The following is a 21,695-nucleotide window of genomic DNA, read 5'->3' as shown; positions in this document are numbered from 1 at the left end:
TGGTGTGACTCCCAACATTCTAAACTGCCTTTCATTAGTTTAGTTTCCTGAGCTGGTCATGTTTCTGTTTATCTCCTATGTTTTGGGCCTTGGAAAACTCTTAAGAAAATATCTTCAACACTAAAAGAAAAAGAAACAACTCATTCAAGTTACATCTACTCTAAAGAAATTAATTTTCCCTGTGGAAGAAAATGCTGAGAGGTCTTCTAAAGCAAAAAATAAGCTAAGTACTTTTTATGTAATTAATCTAAATGAACTGCCAAAGGTAGCCTTATCTTCTGTTATTTTCTCCTCTGAAGTGCAAGGATTAAAAGACGTCGTGTTGTGAAGCCAGTGTTTTTTCATGGCAAACTCATTCATCAGAGATTAAGTCATGAAAACATGATATTTAAAGGCTATTAAAGTTAATGACTGCACAGGCAACCTTGTTTTTTAAAAGCAGCACCAAGAAGGATATTTATTTTTGAGCCAAGGTATTTTTAACAAAGAGGAAAATATATAAGACTTGTTTACCATATTATATGAGGAATCTTCCAAATGCATCTCATTACATGCAAAGACGTTTGAGGAATAACTTTACTTTAAAACTGCACTCAACATTAAATGGTATTTCCTTTGGTTGTTGAACTATTTCCATAAAGAGAGGTAAATGAAATGGAATGAACTGATTAAGGAAATAGTATCATTTTAAGGAAAACAAAAGATTATTTCTGTGTTTTCAACTATTTTTTCAAGTGTGCTTCATTCAAAAGACTCATCTTCTTGAGACATTCTGGAGTTTGTGTTCACAGTATTGACATTGTTTGGAAACACATTTTCTTTTCTTCAAGTTCATTTATTTCCACAAGGAGCCTCCATCAGTTTAGTCACTTGTAATGACATTCAGTCATTGGTTTTCAGCAGCACAGTTATGAAACATGACCACCAAAGTTTGCTTTTAGGGTAAAAGAGTTGGAGTTATTTCAAAACTAAAAAAAATATATAGAATATATAGAAATAATTATCATCCTCTGGGCTTTTTGCTGAGGGTATTCAGGTAGGATTGTTGATATTCATAAAATAGTTGTTTAGTTTTGTAATATTATTTAATGCTTAACAATTTTCATTCATGCAGAGACCGGATGAAGATAGAAGATCCAGTGTCTGATTTGTTATTTTATCCACTTTTCCCCCTTCCCCCCCAGGGGTGTCTAGTACTCAGCTGTTCAGTTTAGTTGTGAGCTAGACATCTTAGTGGGATCGTGGGACTCAGCAGCTCCTGCGTTGGATGTGGATATTACCAGCCTGACAGAATGAAAGGCCCAAGTAGTTAACTTCGCCTGAGCTGCTGAGACCACTTCCCATAATAATTATGGAAGCCTTGGGGGATATGATTAAGGAGATGAGGGAAGAATTAAGGGTTTCTATAAATGAGAATGTCCTTTTAAATAAAAAGATTGAGGAGTTAAATATTAAGGTAACACATATTAAGGAAATGTCAAAAGAAAGGTTGGTAGGTAGGAGAGAAGAACAGATTTTGGAACCTCCAGTTCTGGAAAGGGAAGGTTCTAGACAGAGGAGATTCTGGGTTAGCAGCAATTGGAGGTTTAAAGTCTTTAATTTTACCGGTGCCTCTGGCACCACCTGAACGTTTTTCTGGTGAGGCTAAAAGATTTCAAACATTTTTCACTCAATGTGAATTACATTTTTTAAGTAGGCCGGAAGTGTTTTCTTCTGATATGTCAAAGATAACATTTATGATATCTTATCTTTCAGGGGAGGCTGCTAGTTGGGCAGGAGTGTTGGTTAAACAAAAAGATTTAGCTTTGTATGATTTTAAATTATTTAAGGAGGAGTTCAGTAAGTTATTTGATAAACGTCAGGAATCCTTACAAGTTGATGGTGAACTGCTTGAGTTAAAACAGGGGAATCGAGAGTTAGTAAGTTATATTACCCAATTTAAGACTCTAGTTGTTGAAAGTAACTGGCCAGAAGAGAAGAGAGCATCCCTTTTTTACAGAGGTTGGAGTTATTTCAAAACTAAATAAATTATATAGAAATAATTATCATCCTCTGGGATTTTTGCAGAGGGTATTCAGGTAGGATTGTTGATATTCATAAAATAGTTGTTTAGTTTTGTAATATTATTTAATGCTTAACAATTTTCATTCATGCAGAGACCGGATGAAGATAGAAGATCCAGTGTCTGATTTGTTATTTTATCCACTTTTCCCCATTCCCCCCAGGGGTGTCTAGTACTCAGCTGTTCAGTTTAGTTGTGAGCTAGACATCTTAGTGGGATCGTGGGACTCAGCAGCTCCTGCGTTGGATGTGGATATTACCAGCCTGACAGGAATTCAGAGAAAGGTACCCGATAAACGACGGAGGATCCTTCAAGCAGCTGGAGCGGCATCTAGCAACAGGTCTTACAGGCACAAGTGGCCCTGGTTTTGCAAGTGGGGCACTCAACAGTAACTGCACCACCTAAAAGTGGAGCCTCACCACCTCCTGCCATAGCTCCTTAGCCTGGCGCAAGGGGCACCCGAGTACCCCTAGCAGCAATCTCCAGATAGAATAGGAGTAGGAATTCCCCTCTGCTGTAGAGTTAGCAAACACTTCATGAAAGGGCTATTTTGGATTTTTCCTACAGTAAAGAAGAAAGCCTGCCCTCACCCTGACCCCTCTTCCCCTGGAGTGGAGTCTCAATATGGTGCTGGAAGTACTCAAACCCACCATTCGAGTCTCCTGCCAAACACAAACTACGACTCCTGGGAGGGGTCTTCCTTGTTGGCCATCGCCTCTTTTAGGAGCATTTCAGAGCTCCAGGTCCTGGCAGTCAATGGTTCTTACCTGCGGTTTGCAAAGGACAAGGCGATCCTAAAAACGAACATGCACCTTATCCCAAAGGTGCCCATGGATTTTCACATACGTCCACTGTTGTATTAACTACCTTCTTGCAAAAGGCGACATTGCGTGCAGAGGCGGCTTTGCACACTCTAGACGTGAAAAGAGCAAGAGAATTTTATCTAGATAGAAGAAAGTCCTTCAGGGATACTATGCAACTGTTTGCAGCTTTTGGCCCCTCCGATACGGGAAAAGCCATCTTGAAGCAAGGAATAAGCAGGTGGATCACATCAGTGATCTCAACATGCCATGCCATGAGAAAGCCAAGAGACCACTGAAGGCACCTGTGCACGTCCACTCTTCTAGAGCGACAGGGGCACTGGCAGATCTGTGGGCAGGCATCCCGCTGACAGACATTTGCCAGGCCGCTACCTGGGCAGTGCCCCACACATTCACAAGACATTACTGCCTAGAGGGACAGGATGCAATGGAGACCCATCTTGGAAGACCAGTCCTGCAGCGCCTGTTCCAGTAAGGTAGGCCATTATCCTTCACACCATGCGATTGTGATAAACTGTATGTGAAAATCAATGGATACCTTTGGTATAAAGTGCAGGTTAATTTTTAGCATTTATCCAAAGCATGTTAATGTATGAAAGATCAAATGCTGGATAAGGAATACGTTTCTTACCATACCTTATCCAGCATTGGTATCTTTCAAAGATACACGTGCGTCCTCCTTCACCTCGAAGATAAAGGCTCATACCGGATATAATCACACCTGGTTAGATTCTGAAGATGACTCTAGGGGTGGGGCTTAGTACTCAAGGTCCCATTCTATGGGGCATGAAGTACCAATAAAAAGGTGGACAGACTACAAGGTTTTTTCTTTATAAATTTTGAAGCAGGGCGTGTGTAACCAAGAATTCCCAGCCGAAGGAGAATATTCGAAGCATGTGAATCGTAAGCAACTTACTCCTTGTGCTCGTTACCAGTGACCGAGGACAGATGTAGGTTTTCCCTTCGGTAAGGTAAAAAGGAACAGGTCTTCTGTCCTCCTAAAATATATGCTGGTGGAATATAAGTGGATAATGTGCGTCATGCACTAGTTTCAGCGGGGCTGCTAGAAGACACCAGACAAGAGGTGAAGTCTGTGCCATGCGAGTGCGTTTGTTACCATGAAGTAGATTCCCTTCTGTAGGTCTTACTGTCCTTTCTGGACAAAACATCTTCAGACCATTACAATCCTGTGCCCAGACTACCACAGAGCTGTGTTCTATGAAGCAAATATATACTCTAAAGTCATAGTTAAAAGTACCAACAGGAAGCACCCTAATGGTGTCTCGTTCAAGCTTGTGCACATCCTCTCTGCTGATGTGCCCTGCTCCCATCTCTCTTTCCCAAACCAGCAATCATGCACAACATCAACAGTCTCCTACCTTCCAAGACCACACGTTGACAATCATGTCATGCTGGTAGCCCACCGATACGATGTATTTGGAGCTCGGTGAGAAGGACACACAGGCCACGCCATACTTGTGCTCCTGGAGTTCCGCCACTTGTGTCCGCTCTGCAACGTCCCATACCCGCACTGCAGGCATGTGCCCACTCTGTAGGGGAACACAGAACAAGTCAAGGAATACCCATGGACGAGTGACTGCTGAATCCTAAGAGAGAAAACTTAACAGCTGAAATCATTAAACCATTGTCCGGGATCTACATGCTGTAATCACACATGCTTTATCCAATGCATACTTCACATGTGTTCGCCTAACTGGTAATGTGCGATAAAGTGTACACAGCAGCCCTCTATTAATGCAATTTCATGTCATATTTCTGTAATTCAGCATTTACACTTCAGTTGCCAATAATCACATCTGCAAAAGCATTTCTAATCCGTACCCAGCATGGCTGTTCACATGCTCCGAGCAAAATCCTGATTCAAGGCCTGAACATGAAAATGCAGACATTTGCAGATGGACTTGCAAAGGCCTAGACCGTGGCTTCAAACTCCTATCAGTGCATGGCAGTAAAGACTTCTTGAACTCTTTGTAAGGAGGAGTTCCTTTCCTGCAACCATAGGTCTGAAACTTTGAACAGGTCATTGATGTGAAGAGCTTGGCGATTTAAGGCCACGGGTTTGCCAATCCCCGGAGGGGTATCTGACCATCATACTGTTGAGGTTCAAATAAACTGGGGATGCCCACCTTAAACCATGCCAACGCTAAAAAGAAAAAGAATCTCCCTTCTCCATCACAACAGAAGTCATTGGTCTCGGATTCAGGAATTGTATGGCAACCCAGGAAAACTATTGTCTTAGGAGTCCAAGATGGCACAAGATGCTTGCCAGAGTCCAAATAAAAACATGCAAAAAGAAAACCCGACCAGAAGACAGGCTTTGCAGGATGGTCAGAATCTGGAAGAACACCTTCCCCACCATCACCCCTGACATTTAGGAAGAAGCTGAACATGCATATTTGACCCACCCAGGCACAGGAGCGCCCATCTTCTCAGTCCTCTGTGCACAGAACCAATGCTTTAAATGGCGAAAACAAAATATGCAAATACTCCCCAACCAAGGCTTTAAGTGGGCTGGGGCGCAGACCAGGAAAGGTCCAAAAATTGCTCTTGCCGCAACTTTCCACGTATTCCAAAACCTATATTTCTAGACACGTCTCCCCATCCATTTGCATAGTTATCAATTTCTGCTGCTTTCTAGGAGAGTTTTGCTTTTAGTTTTTTTACTCCATTTATCACTTTCTATTCACTTTTTTCCCCACTCACCCCTTCTTCCTGAACCCCAATCCTTTTTCCACCATCTATTTTACTGTGTTTAAGTTCCATCAGCAGCCATCTATCAAAAACGTCCATACCCTGTTTTGGCTTCAGTATAGTAATGTACAAAAGTTGTCAGGCCTTGAGAGAAAGGATGATCAGAAAGAGGACTAGTAATAAATGATATGATCTATTGGTAAAGCAAAGCATTGAAAGAGAATGGCCACTGATAACTCAATGCCCCTTGAAACCAGCTGCTGGACACAGGGTGACTGCATCAGTGAAGACAGGTGTATAACTTTGCTTCAAACCAGTTTATCCTAACAAGTTCCTCTGAACCTTTTACTGAGGGCAACATACCGTTCTGAGGATTTGGTCAGAAATTGATAATTTTCTTCTCTCCATCTTTCCGGCCTTCCTCTCCGACCCTCTCTTGAACATGGTGTCCTTATGCAGGGTGGACACTAGCAATTGGCTAGCGATCCTGGACTCTTGGCGAGTAAAAATGGTGTGCATGTGCATGTATAGAACTGAGGAGGAGTGGACTTCTGACCTGCTAGCAGCTTGCAACTTGAACTTTTTTTCTTTGCTGCCTTGTGTCCCTGGTGCTATACCAGTAAAACTCGCTCCTGTCCTCACGTCCGCCCTCTCCTCCCTTTATGCTTTGGCTTCCTTTTACTAAGCCTCATTTTAGTCTCTCCCTTTTCATATTTCTGCCCCTCTTTCACAATCCCTCCCCTGAAATTCTCACATGCTCCACCCTGTGTCTGTATTTGTTTCCCACTGTGTGCCTCTGCACCTTTGGCCCTCACGCTCCCCATTTCTCTAATCACACGGCTCCCTCAATTTGGGATTACACTTGTTTCAATCACCCATATTTGTTTACCTCTCCATTTTTGTCCCCCTCTATTTGACTCTATTAGGTTCCTACATATATTTGATTTGTGTGTCAGTTTGTCCATTTTCAGGTTTTCTTCCCAGCTTAACCCTTTCTCTAGCTCTCTTCTTCAAATCATGTGCAAGCCCCGTTATCCGAGGTGAAGTCTAAAAAAAGAATTGTTGTATAGACCGGGAGTGCAACCCTGTTCCTTATTCTAGCTGTGGAGATTATCCTTCATAGAAAATCTACGGGAAAGCGTTGTAAAAGCTTAGACCCAGCCATGTTGCTTGACCGGTGTGAAGTAGGTTGCGCGGGTGCAGTTAGGTCAGCTGACAATGACCAACAGGCACACATTGTGGATCGCCTTTTGTATGCATGCAGTATTGAGAGAAGTAGGATAAAGGCTGGACTGTAGCAAGAGAGGGGAAGAGACTAGAAAGCCCAGTTTACAAAAAGGCTGCTGGTGCTTTGAATTTTATAAAGTGTTACCATCTGGCTCACTGACACAGAGGAGGCCGGCACTGTATTTCAGCTTGGAGAATAGATTAGCTTACCGGTCCTCTGTTTCGGCAGAACTATGAAGTGTGGGTACTGAGGGCCAGGAAGGACCACCCCCATCTAAAGCACTGATGCTTGTTTATTTATTTTGCGCGCCGGACCCGGAGGTAGAGAACTTACAGCTTAGTTACAGGTGTTGCGGAGCAAAGGTAAACATGAGATGGTCATGCTGCCCTGACCTTTTCTTTCAATTGTGATTTGTAGTTCTAAACTTAAAATGGACTACAAATCATAGAATTCTAAGAAAATACAGCACTGGTGACTCTCACACGGATTTGGAAAAGTTAAACCTTGTTCGAACGGCAAGTGTGACTTTCCATGAACTGGTATATGTGGGCATCCTGCTGCTAGTGTCTGGTTTCTGAAGCACAAGTGTCTCAAGGGAACCCACTCCCTACAAAAGTGAAAGAAATCGCCTGACAGGCTTTTGATGATTCTTTGTCGTTTAAAGAGTTCTCCAATAATCAGTAAGAAATTGATTTTCAGTCACCAGTTCAGCAGTGACTCTCAAAGAGGAAGTTTAGGTGCATTTTTTTGCCAATGTTTGGGAACCTCAATAAAATTGGACACACCATAATGTTAGCACGACTGTCTTGGATCAAAACCAATGTCATCTTAAATATCCAGAAGAGTTCATATTGGCCAAATCCATGTTTTACCAAACAAAATCTATGAATGAATAAGCAAGATTCAGGGTAAGTGTAAACGTAAGTAAACCCCTGGTATTACCGGTATCTGGTCATTGCATCGACAACCAAAGCATCGACAGCCATACCATCTAAAAAAAAAATCTAACAAAAACGCATCTAAAAAACAAAAGCATTAGATGGTAAATGGTTTAGTTTAATAAAAATGGGTTTTAAAGGTTAAAAAAAAAAAGAAAAAAGGTGGGTTAGGGACGCCCCCCAAATTTTGTTTAAAAAAAGAAAAATGCATTAGATGCTTTCTTTTTTAGATGGTATGGCATTAGATGCTTTGGCTGTCGATGGAATGACTATAAACCGGTATTACCAGCTTAAAGTAGCTACAGTAAAAGATCAATTCATTCTGCACCATTGGTGCTGGGTAATCAACAGTGCTGGTTAACCAAATGTCTTGTCAGAGAAAGCAAAAATGCCAGAAAACCAAGCCTTCTAGCTGTAACCAGCTCCAAATCTGTGTGATCCGGCATTTCCTTACCAAGAAACGTTACCATTACCTGGAATGGAGGTGTCCGTTAACTAACCTTTCACTGGAATTAGAATCTGGTGTTAAGAGTTTGGGTTTCCCCTCTTAATAAAAAAGGTAAGATACGCAATTTGTGTGGTCTTCACCGTACAGGGGCGTGGAAGCACGTTCAACCACAATCGCATGAAACCCAAGCAACTCAGACAAGCAGTTCCAGATGGTAATCAGTCTAGTGTCGGCTTGTAAACCATTAGCGATTTCGGCTCTACCATTAAAAAGGAGAAATTTCAAGATCACAATCTACCAAGGAGCTGCTGTCCTACGAAAGTCTCTCCAACAGAGAAAACCACCAAATAATCCAGGAAGATGAAAGTAACATCCAAGTATCTGCCGGCCACTCGCCTTTGCTAATGTGGGTGCTCATTGCTCAACTCGCTGGGAAAAACGAAAAAAGGAACAGGGCTCATGGAATGGTAGCCAAAAGGAAAACACTTTAAAAATGTTGCTGCCAGTGTGATGTTCACCAAAGTACATTGGAATGACCCACAAGTCTTTGGGAATAATGTTCAGTCAGTGGTGACAAAAGCAGAACATTGGGCTCCCATGAGAAAGTTATTTGGAGCATTTAAACATAACCGCTGCATAGCAAACATCAGTATGCAGTGATAGTCGCCTGGGAAATTGCTGACAGGAGGCGACATTTCCCAAAAAATGCACCATCAGTAAAATCAAACACTTTCCCCAATATTCTAGGAGAGTTTATAAAATAAAATTATGCTCCGCCTAGAATTTTTGGGGATGGTATTTTAGGGTTCAGGAAAAAAAAAAAAGTGCCCATCTGGCGATTTTCCAGGTGACATTATCACATGGAGCGCAATCATCAAGCACTGTGGAATGAGTTGGATGGTTTGGACAAGCATGGGTGCCGGCGGGGTCGAGACGACTACTCATGAGGAACACAACCATGACTTCTGCATTATCAGAAGAAGATTGTAAAGTAGAGGGCCAGGCCAATTGCATGGGACCTGAAACGGACTGGGAAAAGGATCAAGCAGCAGGTCTGCATTTGAGGATTGCCTAGTCAAACCTCACTGAAAAGCAGCAGGACCCGAAGCATCCATACAAGGAAGCCCTCACATGTTAGTTAAAACTCTTGAGGGACGGATGGGACGGGCCAAAACAGCCACGAGAAACGCTTTGCAGGTGTCATCCCTCCTCAGAGGATTACGACAAAGTGCTGAATCCAAAGGTCTGCATGCCTTCTCAGTCACAGCCATTGCATGTGGAATCATTTGCAAAGAAACCGGTTAGAAAAGGGTCTATTTTTAGGTCATTTGTTTACACGTTCATCGGTTAGACAAACATTCTAACAGTGTAAAGTTTCACAATATGTGAAAATCCTATGGGTTCACAAACCTTCTGGTTGGTATGTCCCCAATGAGGGTGCTACTCAATAACACCAGCGTGCTGCAGAAAAGGAGCTGATGGAATACACCAGGGAGCTCATCAAATACAGCAGCACTGCAGGAGCGTTTCTGAACAAGGACAGGAATACCCAACAGTCCAGTTGTTTGCGTTCATTTGCAGAGAAAGTGCAAGTTACAGATCACCCACTTCCATGGCTTAAAAGGATTATGCCTCCCACAGAGGAGTGATCCATCATATATGAAATCTTGTCCTGGTACTGCTGGGCTCTCGTGTCCACTCGCAAGATCGTCCAGTCCAACTGTGCTCCAGAATGTAAAGATTAAGGCTGGGAGGCATGAGAATGTCCCTGGTGCTCGTTTCTACACTGACCAGGTACTTCGTCACAGTGACGTACCTCACGTCTAGCGAGTTTCCAGTCCCAGGGGGATTCATTTTGATTGCCCAGAGAGAAGTGCGATTGAAGAGTCCAGGTGGCAAAATGTACCAAACTAAATTCTTTTAGAATCCAAAGTACCATAAGCCCACCCACAGCCTGTTCACAGGAGACAGTGCACTAGTGACAATAGTGCATTACTTGTCTCCACAAAGCCACTAAAAGTGGCAACAAACCAACAGGCAGAAGGAACTGGCAAAAAGCCAATAACAGGAAAGGGGGGTGGGGTACACAGGCTTGTTATGGTTTTCTAACTACTTTTTATTTAAATATTTTCATAAATAGCTAATTGATAGAATTTTTAAAATAACCACTTTATTTAAAAAGGTAGCCATACCTAGATAAAAATATAGAAAAACATTGAAACATTCATTATAGTAAAATCACATTATAAAACGTGTACAAAAGCGGTACAAAAGACAAGACACTGGACAAGAGATACACTACGGTGGACCAAGACAAATATATACTATTATATAGTTAATTAATGGTGGTGTGTGCACATTATAATTAGACCTAAATGTTGCACACCAGTTATGGGAGGGTTACGATTAGGTAATTCAATAGAGGGTGCCCATCTAAATTGAAATTTGAATATTTGACTGCTGTGTATCGCAATAAATGATTCTTTAATATGTGAACATGGAGCGTTCTTCCAGTGCTTAGTAATCATTAGTAAAGAAAGGGCAACAAATAAAGTTTAAGGTTTCAATGCTTGCAAGAGCAGATGTACTCAAAGAATGGATGCACATATTTAGAAATTAACGTGGTTTGGAACTTGCAAATCTTTTGCAAAATCATCCATATGAATGCCCCAAATAATTGAACACATTCAAAAAGTAATGTGTTTAAATGAAGCACTGGAATCATGACATGACTAGCTAATATCTTAAATGCAGGCTTTTCCTTGAATTAAAATAGGTTACAAAATGTACAGCACAGGGATATGGACACGCAGGGGCAGCTGACTCCACATCAGTGGGTGATGCCATGGCCCAGGCCACTAGTGGTCCAGCCCCTAATGCCCCGAGTGGTCCCAGCCATACAGGGTCTGCACCACCTTCCAAGAGGCAGAAGCGTGCAGAATAGGGAAAGGCTCAATCCCAAAGCACGGCAAAAGAGACCACCACGTCAAGGAAGAGTAGCTTCAATGATCATTGATCCTTGTGGACTATGTGCGTGACCACCACCGTGACATGTGCACTAGGCCATGGAGCACCCATACGCATGCTCAGCGTATGCCCACTGGCAGTGAGTCACGGATTGGCATCAACGCCTTGGGGAATGAGAGGCGCACCGCTCGTGAGGTCATGAAGCGGTGGAATGGCTGCCACCGTCGAACTAAAAAAGATAGGTGGGTGCCAACCTTTATTCGGCTATGGTGACTGGAGGTGTGTCAACGCAGGAGGAGCTCACTCCACATGAAGAGGCCATGAGCAAGTGGATTCATTTGGATCAGGTCCAAGGCATGGAAGGCCTGTCAGATTACAAGGAAACGTCCTGCGAGTGAAGAAGTGTGTGCATCCAGAATATGTGTATGTAGATTGAATGAATTGGTACGATTGTGTGGCACTGCTGCCTGCATTTGTATGACTGCCATGGGTCTGACTCATGCTTCGTGTACTGCAGAGTGCATACAACACATGTGCTGCACATCGGTTGAACATGGCTTGGTGACAGTCATCCACAACCGTCAGATACTAATGCACATTTCCAGCATGCCAACACAAAGTGGCATCTGGCTATATACATCAGTGAGGTTTGTGACTCAGCTATGCCAGTCAAGTGCTTGTGTCTGAAGCACAGGATATTCATCATGCACTGCATGTAGTAGAGGTTCCATCCAAACATGTCCATAGGTGGCTTCATGCTACACATACCTTCCATGCACACTGTCAGCATGCAGGACATTGTGCCATGAGTGTCTTAGCATTTTACTACAATGTGCAAATCCCTGCCGCAGCTATGGCACTGAGCCCCTTGTAAGCAATCAGTCTGGAGTCATCCATGTTGACCTGCCACACTAGACCACCCCCATCCCTCATTGGTGCATGGCCCTGTCCCCTCTTCCTATATCCAAGCACATGTCCTCACTCTCTCCACATCACAGACCTGGGACACCACATGTCTGTTGGGGATGTCTGCAGTGCTTACATGGTCAGGGACATGGGATGTGGTGGCAAGTGTGCAGACGCCATGATTTCAGGGATATTTGTACATAGTGTATGAATGCAAATTATGGCATGTTAACATTAATGTAAATGTGTTGCATGATAGCATTGTGATGACAATTCATGTAGAAGCAATGAACATGATTCTTCATGTCTTTATGTGTCCATGAGCAGGTGATGAGCCACCAGATTTAGGGGAGGAGGTAGAGGAGGCACGGGAGCCTGAGCCCCAGTGGAGGACGTGTTGTGGCAGCCCATGAGAATCCACTGGTGCTACAGTCCATCCGAGGCATGACTCAGTAGGAGTCCACCTCCAAATATCCCAATGGCTCTGGTAGTGAGGCGGACGTGCAATCCCTAATGCTGTCAGACGTGAGTGCATCAAGTGATGGTGCTGATGTAGCCCATGCGTCTGAGGGGGTAACGTCCCCTCACAGGGCCAGTCAAGTATTGCCACGTTAGTCTGTGGTGGTTACGGCTGGAAGGCCATGCTCTACTTTATTGGCTTCCGGTCCTGGGATGGATGACCAAAGGATGGATGCAGTCCTGCAGCCACAGATAGCTGCTTCACATCAGGGGCCACGCTCCCTTGGGTCCAGCAGCCATGGGGCACGCACACGTGGTGGACGTGTCGTGGCTGGGGAGAATGTGTGGGAGCAGTCAATGTTGCGTGTTGCACAGCAACAAAGTGCTTCCTATGAGATGTTGGCTCAGGACATGGATAGGGTGGCCAATTCCACATTCTCACGAGAAACACAGGTAGCGCGTCAGCTGCAGGCATTGTGGTCCACATGCCACTGACACAGGCTGCACCTGGAGGCCAGCTGCAGGAGCAGACGGGCCGAACTGAGGGCTCTGCAGGCATCCCAGCTTGTAGAGGTTTGGGCGCACAGGGCAGCTCTGAGGCAAGATTTACTGGCCCTCAGAGCTTCAATGGAAGTGCAAGAGGCAGCCTGCAGTACACAGTGCCAAAGCAGATGGAACAGTTGAATCATACCATCTCGGAGGAACTCCGTGCATCCCGTGAGGTGTTGCATGTGAACTGCCGAGGCTTCATGTTCCAGATGCATTCTTCTGGGGCCCGCCTGGTCGCTGCCATGGAGGACAAGGCCAGGGCCTTACGTGGTCAACCTCCCTTGCCACCACCTACACAGGAAGGTGGCGACAGCCCTCAATCCATCATAGCCGTGTGGCCCATGTATAAATGGAGGGAATTGTTTTTTCAACTTCCACCCCTCCTGGGTGGACCACCCCCTCCCACAGTGCAAGAGGGACATTTTTTTTTTTTCCACCACCCCCCCAACCAGATGTTGGCATGTCATTTTGCCCTTTCCTGGTTGTAGTCTTTGTTATTATGTGCATGGATTGCCAGAGGTGTGCCATTAACTCCTCAGGGACTATACATGTGCAGTGGTGTACGTGCCGGCATGCCTAGTGAACTCATCTAGCATGTTTGCATGGGGGTGCACTGGGGTAGCATGTGCAGGTAATCATGGCTTTGTTGTGCCATAGCACGTGTGTGCTGTGTCAATTATACTGCACAATGTGTGTTTTAATATGTTCGCCCATGTTGTTCCAGTGATCAGTGACAAGGCGCTGACTGCTGGCTCGGCTGAGACATCCTGCACCATTCGAAGTCCACACTCCTCATGCCCTCCAGACAATGTTGGTCCTTTAACAAATTAGGAAACACTTACTGGTGAAAGTCATGTGGGATTGCCAACAAGCAGTTATTTGATAAGCATTTGCACTGTCTTGCATGTTGTGCATGCTTCATTGTTGGTCATCTTTGCTGCATGTGTCAGTTCTCTTATATGGCCTTTGCATGCTCACATGGCGTGCTAATTTGATAGGAGCTCAAGTCACTGTGTAAGCTACCTATGTGGATGCCAACTGTGCTGTGCAGCATGTCATTGTACATTGGTAAACCAGGCCATGGACTCCTTGATCTGTCATTTCCTCGTTATTCTCTCTGTGCCACTCTCCCTCTCTGGTGTGGTATGCTGTACTCCTGTAAATATCAATGGCCATTCAACCTGTGTTGATCCTGCACTCTTGTATGCATATTTTCTTTCGTGCGTCAACTGATCATGTATGTGCATTTATTTTGTGCCGTTACTTCTCATATCATTCCATGTAGGTAGAGCGTCCCTGGGTCACCTGTGATGTGTATGCACCCCCAGTTGCCTCTGATGTTGTGCATTCCCCCACCCCCACCCCTGGTCACCTGTGATGTCGTGTGCATTGACCCCCCCCACCCATGGTCACCTGTGATGTTGTATGCCCCCCCCGAACACCTCACCCATGGTCACCTGTGATGTTGTGTATGCCCCCCTCCACCCCCGCCGGTCACCTGTGATGTGTATGCCCCCCCCTTCGCTGTCCTCCCCCCTCCCATCTCCTAGCCACAGCCACCTAAATTGACTTTCTGCATTTGTATGATGTTGCCACACTGCAACATGGGGCTAGGCAACATATGTTTTGACAAGCACTTATGTAACTAAGAAAGCCTTCAGTGACAGCGCTGCGATGGCCAAGGTCTGTTCGCTGAAGTGTTATTGGAAATAAATATGGGACGGTGTATGTGATACAGGACATTGGATGTCTAGTTTGGCATGGTGGTAGTGGCATAGTCCCTCATCTATGCATTTGTTTGGAAAGCTAAATAAAAGTTTTAGTTCTAAAGGATGCACACAATGTAGAACTTCAAAGGACACATTCTCGGGGTGGTTTGGTGTGCACAGATGATTGCCCCTTTGTCATCATTGAATGGCACCTGGAATGTGCCATGCTGTGCACACCACAGCGGTTTGATTTTAGGTGAAAAATTGTGCCACAAGCTGGGTATGGGCAGCCTCACCACGTGCCCTTTGCCCTACAATGCGCAACCGACGATCATGTAGTTGGGGATGTGGGGGCACCACCATGCCCACCGGTACACCGTGCCGTGTTGCAACATTATGCAGGACACATGCTGCCACAATGATCCTGCACACTAGTGGTGGTGCACACAGCAAAACACAACCAGAGTGGTGAAGGGAGCAGCAACATGACTTGAGCACTCCGAATGGGCGCGCCACTATGCCCTGAGTTGCAATATGGGCTGTGTTGTATCTTACCTGGGGTTGTGTGGCAGGGTTCCATATTGGCGTCCTGTAGGTGCTCAGAGGGTTGGCACTGTCCCCTGTAGAGGTTAAAGTGTTTGTCATTACTGTGTATTTGTGTGTGACATGCATGCATGTGCACAGGCATTTATACTCACCAGCTTCCAGGGCCCGGTGTAGGGTTTACTTTTGAATATGAAGCCATCATGGGTGGACCCTGGATAGTTTGCATATACAGAAGTAATGAGACCCTTGGCATCAAATACAACCTGCAGGTTGATGGAATGCCAATGCTTGTGATTGCGATAGATGTGCACTGTGGTCCTAGGTGGACGTAGAGCCACATGGGTGCAATCCATCACACCAAGCACTTTAGGGAAGTGCCCCGCTCCATAAAGATACTGCGCCACAGCCAGCCTTTCTGCAGATGTTCTGGGCATGTAGATGCGCCTGCGGACTGAGAGGTGTGCTATCATGATTGCCAACACCTGGAGCAGGCAGCGTGACTGCAGTAAGGGAGAATTCTCAGAAATTGAGGATTTTAGACCCTTTTTCCCCACTTGCTCATGTAATTTAATGTGATTTTGTACACTGTTTCTTTTGGTTGTGAAGTCTGACAATCTCCATAGGCATCATCTTTTATTTTGTGTCACACAGCACCTTCAGTGCAGTGACACAGGGAAGTCCTTCAGATTTTCTAAAAGTTTAAATACCTTCTGAGAAATTTGTATTGGTTTTATTTATAAAGTGCAGCCAGGGGCATACGGGCGCGTAAGTTTAGATCAGGTTACATAGAATAACAGTTACATTTGCATGCGGTAGGCAAAGGTTTCAATGGATATGGTTACAGATAAATACAGCCATTGGTGTTACAGGTACATACAGGTTGCAGTTTTCATGCGGTAGGCAATGAAGGATGCAGATAGTAATATAGTATATAGTATATTATTTACAATACGTAAAGTGGGCAGGCAGCAAGTCTAGGATCTAGGAAGTTAAACTGTCATTGTGTCCAAGTCGTGAGCCAACGCTTGGTGTTGCGTTTAAATAGGTTGAAGGAAGGTTCTGACCTGAGGAGAGCGGGGAGTGTGTTCCATAGCTTTGAGGCTTGTTTGTACAGGGAAACTAGCTCCTCCCGAGTTATGGAGTTTGAATCTCGGTATGGACATAGTGTTTGCTTGAGCTGCTCCAAGTGGTCTTGATGATGTGTGTGGGGTAAGTTGGTTGGTGAGGTAGGATGGTGCCAGGTAAGCCCTGGCTTTGTGTGCAAGGGCAAGAGTTTTGAGGGATATTCTGTGCTCTACTGGGAGCCAGTGCAGATTGTGTCTAGTCTCAGAGATATGCGACTTCTTTATGTTGTGGGCTGCCCTGATGGCATTATTTTGAATTACTTGTAGTTTGTTCATATTTTTGTGGCTAGTGCCTAAATAGAGGGCATTACAGTAGTCTACTTTGGACAAGACTAACGTTCTAGCAAATGTAATGCAGTTGGGTGTGGAGATAAACGGCCTACATGCGGTGATAAGTTTACAAGTGTAAGCGGCTGATGATGCTACTGCATTAGTTTGGAGAAGGATAAGGTGGCATCAAGGTAGATACCAAGGCTTTTAGGGTTGTTTGAGACGGGGATGGGTTACCATCTATAGTGAAAGATTTGAAAGCAGTATTTCGTTTTTTTAGTTTAGCGTGAGTACCAAGGATGAGCAACTCAGTTTTTTCGTCATTGAGACAAAGTCCATGATGTGCCATCCACACTTGTATTACTGCGTAGATTTCATTAAGGGTTTTGCTGTCGGTTGCATAGTCACCAGAGATCGGAATGAGTATCTGGGTGTAGTCTGCATAGTTAGCATACGTGACACCCAGGTAGTCAAGGATATCGAAGAGGGGCTTCGTGAATACATTATAGAGCGTTGGGGACACACAAGAGCCTTGTGGGGACCCCACCAGGTACCGGTGAAGGTTGCGCCGAGTCAGTGGGAGAGAAGACCCTCATAGTTCTGTTCGCCAAGAAGGAGCTGATCCAGGCAGTGGCTGCGTCGGAGAAGTGTGCTGCAGATTTCAAATGGCAGCAGAGCGTTTGGTGGTTGACCAAATCAAATGCTGCTGACAGATCAAGCAGTAAGAGGAGTGCTAGTTTGCCGTTGTCTTAAGATTTGGATCTGAGTAGTGAGATCTATTAAGGCAGCTTCCGTGCCGTGTCTGGGTCGGAAGCCGGATTGCCTTAGTCCCAAAAGATTGTTTGATTCTAGATGAGCCTGTATTTGCGGGTAGGCTGCTCTAGCTAGTATTTTTAGTAAGAAGGGTACAGTTGTTATCGGCCTATAGTTAGACGGGTTGGCTGGGTCAAGAGTTGGTTTTTTGATTAGTGAGATGACCCAAGCGTCTTAAGTTATCAGGCACTACTCCAGTTTTGAAGGAGGCATTGATAAGGTTAGTAATAAATGGTGCCAGATCAGGTGCTGCTGCTGTGATAATCGGGGCAGGGCAAGCGTCGCCTTGGAAATTTGATGGTTTGAGTTTCCTAATGATGTTTTCTACTTCCAAAATTGAGAGGGGTGAGAAACTAAATGGTTTACAAGTTGGCACAAAGGTGGGTGACTTGTTGGGGAGTTGTTTGTAATCAGAGTCAGAGTGTAACAGGCCTTTTATCGCATTGATTTGAGATTGTAAGCGGGCTATTTTATCTAATAGTGCCTTCTGGATGTTGCTGCACCATAATGCATCTGTGACACATTTATCAATAGGGGATTCTAATTCTTTTAGAATCTTGAAGTTCTTTAGTGTTGGATTCTGCTCCAGTAATCCTTTTGTTTTAGGTGTCTTTTTTAGCGAGTATAATGCCTTCTTTGTAGCTAGAGGATGCTAGGGTTAGCTCATTTTTATCGGTTACTGTAGGGCACTTTTTCCAATGTGCTTCTGCAGTTCTCTTAGTTTTGCGTAGTTCTCTTAGGTGCGGCGTGAACTATCTATTCAAGTGACGTTGTGGTTTAGATTTCCGCAATTTTAGGGGGGCGATGGTATTCAGGGCTTTAAGTATTGCCTGATTGTAAATATCCACTAAGACTGTAGGGTCAGAGGTGGCAGTGTTGTTGAGAAGGGGGAGTAATAGCGGTAGGAGTTTATCCGGTGTAATGTCTTTGTTTCCAGTGCGGATAGCTGGAGCGATGATAGGAGCCGGGTGTTGTGTGTTGGCTTTGATGGAGAAGGTTATTTTATGATGATCCGACCAGATACATGGATCATTAGGTAAGAGATCAATAGAGCAGTTAATCTGAGTGAGCCAGTCCAGTGTTCTTCCTTTGATATGTGTAGGCTCATGGATAATGTGGGTGTGACCTAAGTCAGATAGGGTGTTGGCTAAATCACGGGCGTTCGTATTCGTGGGGTCATTAAAACAAAGATTAAAATCCCCCGAGTAGGATAGTTTGTGAATTGGGTTTAGTGTCAGTGGATACAAGGGATACAATATCCTCTATGAATGAGGAAATGGGTCCTGGTGGTCGGTAGATAAGGTGCACTGTTGCTGTATGGTTAGGCGATAGTGGTAGTTTTATGGACAAGGATTCAGCAGAGGGGATTTGAGCGTCCTGAATGACTAATGTCGTAGGTGTTTCTGAAGATGAGGGCGAGTCCACCTCCCTTCACCTAATTGGTGTTTCTATCACAACTAATGATAGCATAGTCATTTGGTATAGCAAGGGCCAGGGATGGGCCAGAGGCTGCATTTAGCCAGGTTTCCGTAACCGCGAGGAGATCAATCTTTTCATGCGTTATGAAATCAGCAATGTCCAATGCGTGGGCGGAGAGAGACCTAGCATTCACCAAGGCTGCTTTGATGAATGTGTCCTTTGCAGGTTTTTTTTGTGGTGGTAGAGATGGGTCATGCAGACTGATAGGGGCTAGCTTGCTATCTGAATCAGTGGCCAGGTTAGCTAGGTGTTATGCTCACCTGGCTCCCACAGGGGCACCGATCTGATCTGGACACCTGCGGTCTCCACCAATGTGACGTGTAGTGCCAAGATGACGGACTGGACTGGCCCACCTAGCTTCGTTTGCTTGGCCCGTAGGAATATTCTTCTGCAAATGGAGAAAGGGAATTAACCACCCATGGAGTGGAGCGTTAATCCTCCCCCACTCCTGCTGTTCACCCCACTGATCACCTTTGATGTCCCCTCTGATAGTCTCACCTGATGGTTTGGAAAGATGAGCTCTCCATCCTGCATAGAGTGCAGGGGCGCGTAGATAACCAGTTGCTTCACTGGCTCAAAGGAATTGGTGAGTTCCAGAACATTATTGACTCCGAGATTCTGGGCAAAACGCCGTAAGTATGTAGTTCGTAAGAGTTCAAATGTCTGACTTGCACTCTTGTCCGATTCCTTGCAGGTTGCAGCTTGACCCTAGCGAAGAGTTCCTCGTGGCAACCGGTAATATTCAGGTAAGGATTTGTATTATCCAACACAGTTCGATAAAATAATGTCAATATGTAACCTGTTGCTTTCTCCCTTATTCAGGCGCTGAGAGAAAGTATGAAGTCTCGGGGAATAATGCCTCCGGCGGTAAAATTAGGTAAGTCTATTGTGATGCGGAGGTTTCCCCTTGTTTCACCTTGCTGTCCTTTTGTTTCCCCTTAGGGGCCGGGGTTCGGCGAAGATGCAGTGGAAGCTGCGCCGACCTGTGAAGAGAAATAGTACCCCCGGTGGTAAAATCAGGTAAGTCTATGGGGGTTAACTAATATTGCCTCTGTGTATTCCCCTTGGCTCACCTTGCTGTTCTGGTCTTCCCCTTAGGTGCCAGAGTGTGGTGGGAACATGCAGGAGGATGCGGTGGAATGTGAAGATGCTGCGAAGGCCGGTGAGTTCAGCGCGGCGCTGCAGCAGGCGAGGCGACGCGCATAAAATAACTTTTCTTCCAGCTCGATGGCGCGATGGATCCGGAATTTAGGTAAGGATCAGAGGTATTGCTCTTGTTCTAACCTTTTCTCCTTCTTTCTCCCTTTTTCTAGGAGCTCCAGACTCGAGGCGGGCGTGGCAGAAAACTGGATGCAGACTTGCAGGCACGGTGAGCGTTACGCTGCTGGATGCAGATAACGCGAAGCGTGTGCGGCTCTTCGGGCGTGGTTTAAATAGCCTCTAATGTAGTCCCAGGTAAGTATTCCACCCCAGCCCCACCCAATAAAAAAAAAAAAAAAGTCCCTAGGTAAAGTAGTCCCTTCCAATCCTTTTGGCTTGGAGCTCTTGCAGCAGAGTCTGCATCAGGTACGTTTTAATCTATGAGCCTGGCGCCTATGGCGCCAGGACGGACTCTCCATATGAGCCTGGCACCATAGACGCCAGGACTGCACCCAAATAGCCCCTAGCAGGGGTTGATGGGCTTGCTTGGGATAACTTGATGCCTGCTTCAGGGGGTTGCTGGACTTGGTCTGGGTCCCCGGGGGTAGGCATCATGACACTAGGTTGTTCTCTATGCAAGTGTTTGTTGCTCTTGTGAACGTGAGGTTGGGGGTTTTAGACCACAAACGAGCTCCTAATCTAGAATTTCTAGTTAAAATGCTAGGTTGGAGCGTAGTTTGTGATATTGTTGCAAGATAGGGATGAGCTATTATATAGCTTCAAGTATGGGCGCTGTATTAATGGGGTGGTTCTGGAATTTAGTCTGAGGTTTCTATTAGTAATAGTGCAAGGTTGATTAGGTGTTGGTCTGGTAGCAAAGTGGCATATCCAGAGTGCTGGTTCATCCAAGTAGGGGTTGGCAGAGGCCATAGTACTAGTCCACAGGCTGTGGGTAATAGCTACCTTAAGTGTGCTGGTGTATGTATTGGTTAGTATGTAGGTGGGGCTGACATGTCCAAAGTCTAGTGTAAATGTACAATAGGTGGAGGAGAGGAGTTAGGCACCAATACATAGTGGAGGTAAACGATGCCAGTGGGCAAGGGATTGAGAACTCAGAGTATGTGGTACTATTGGAACGCGCTTAAGATGAAATGCAGTGTCAATGGCTGTGTTCACTAAGGTTTGTTTAGGCTGCCGCAGCGATAGGGCCACAGCTTTAGTTCCCAAATTAATCCATTTGGCTAGGTTGTAATAAAGTGATACCTAAGTTCAGGATAGGAACAATTAGCTAAGAATTTACATGGGGGCAGCACCTAATTGTAAGATAAGGCAGTTGGCAAGAGCCAAAGGCAGCACATAAATTCTAAGTGTGGGCAGATTTGGCCAAGTGCTATGGCTAAATGCAATGGATACCATCAGGTGATAGCAATTGTCTAGTAACACAAGGCAGTACATGGGTTCAATTTAGCAGCACATAGTACAGGTCAAAGGCAAATTGTCTGAATGCAATGGCAAAACAGCTAA

The 21,695-nt window shown here is 45.0% G+C and overlaps 1 protein-coding gene across 4 annotated transcripts in view; it reads right to left on the bottom strand.

The window, feature by feature from the left end:
- The window catches only part of MAPKBP1 (mitogen-activated protein kinase binding protein 1), a 787,404-nt gene that overhangs the window by 396,686 nt on the left and 369,023 nt on the right, over window positions 1-21,695 (bottom strand). For all 4 annotated transcript variants that reach the window (XM_069638801.1, XM_069638804.1, XM_069638802.1 and 1 more), the window contains exon 6: window positions 4,263-4,433. In XM_069638801.1, coding sequence (XP_069494902.1) covers window positions 4,263-4,433 — 171 coding nt within the window. The remainder of the gene's footprint in view (window positions 1-4,262; window positions 4,434-21,695) is intronic.

This window comes from Ambystoma mexicanum, chromosome 14 (assembly GCF_040938575.1).
Source record: "Ambystoma mexicanum isolate Mex_15411 chromosome 14, UKY_AmexF1_1, whole genome shotgun sequence".
Taxonomy (NCBI): domain Eukaryota; kingdom Metazoa; phylum Chordata; class Amphibia; order Caudata; family Ambystomatidae; genus Ambystoma; species Ambystoma mexicanum.
This window is presented reverse-complemented; position numbering and strand designations above follow the sequence as displayed.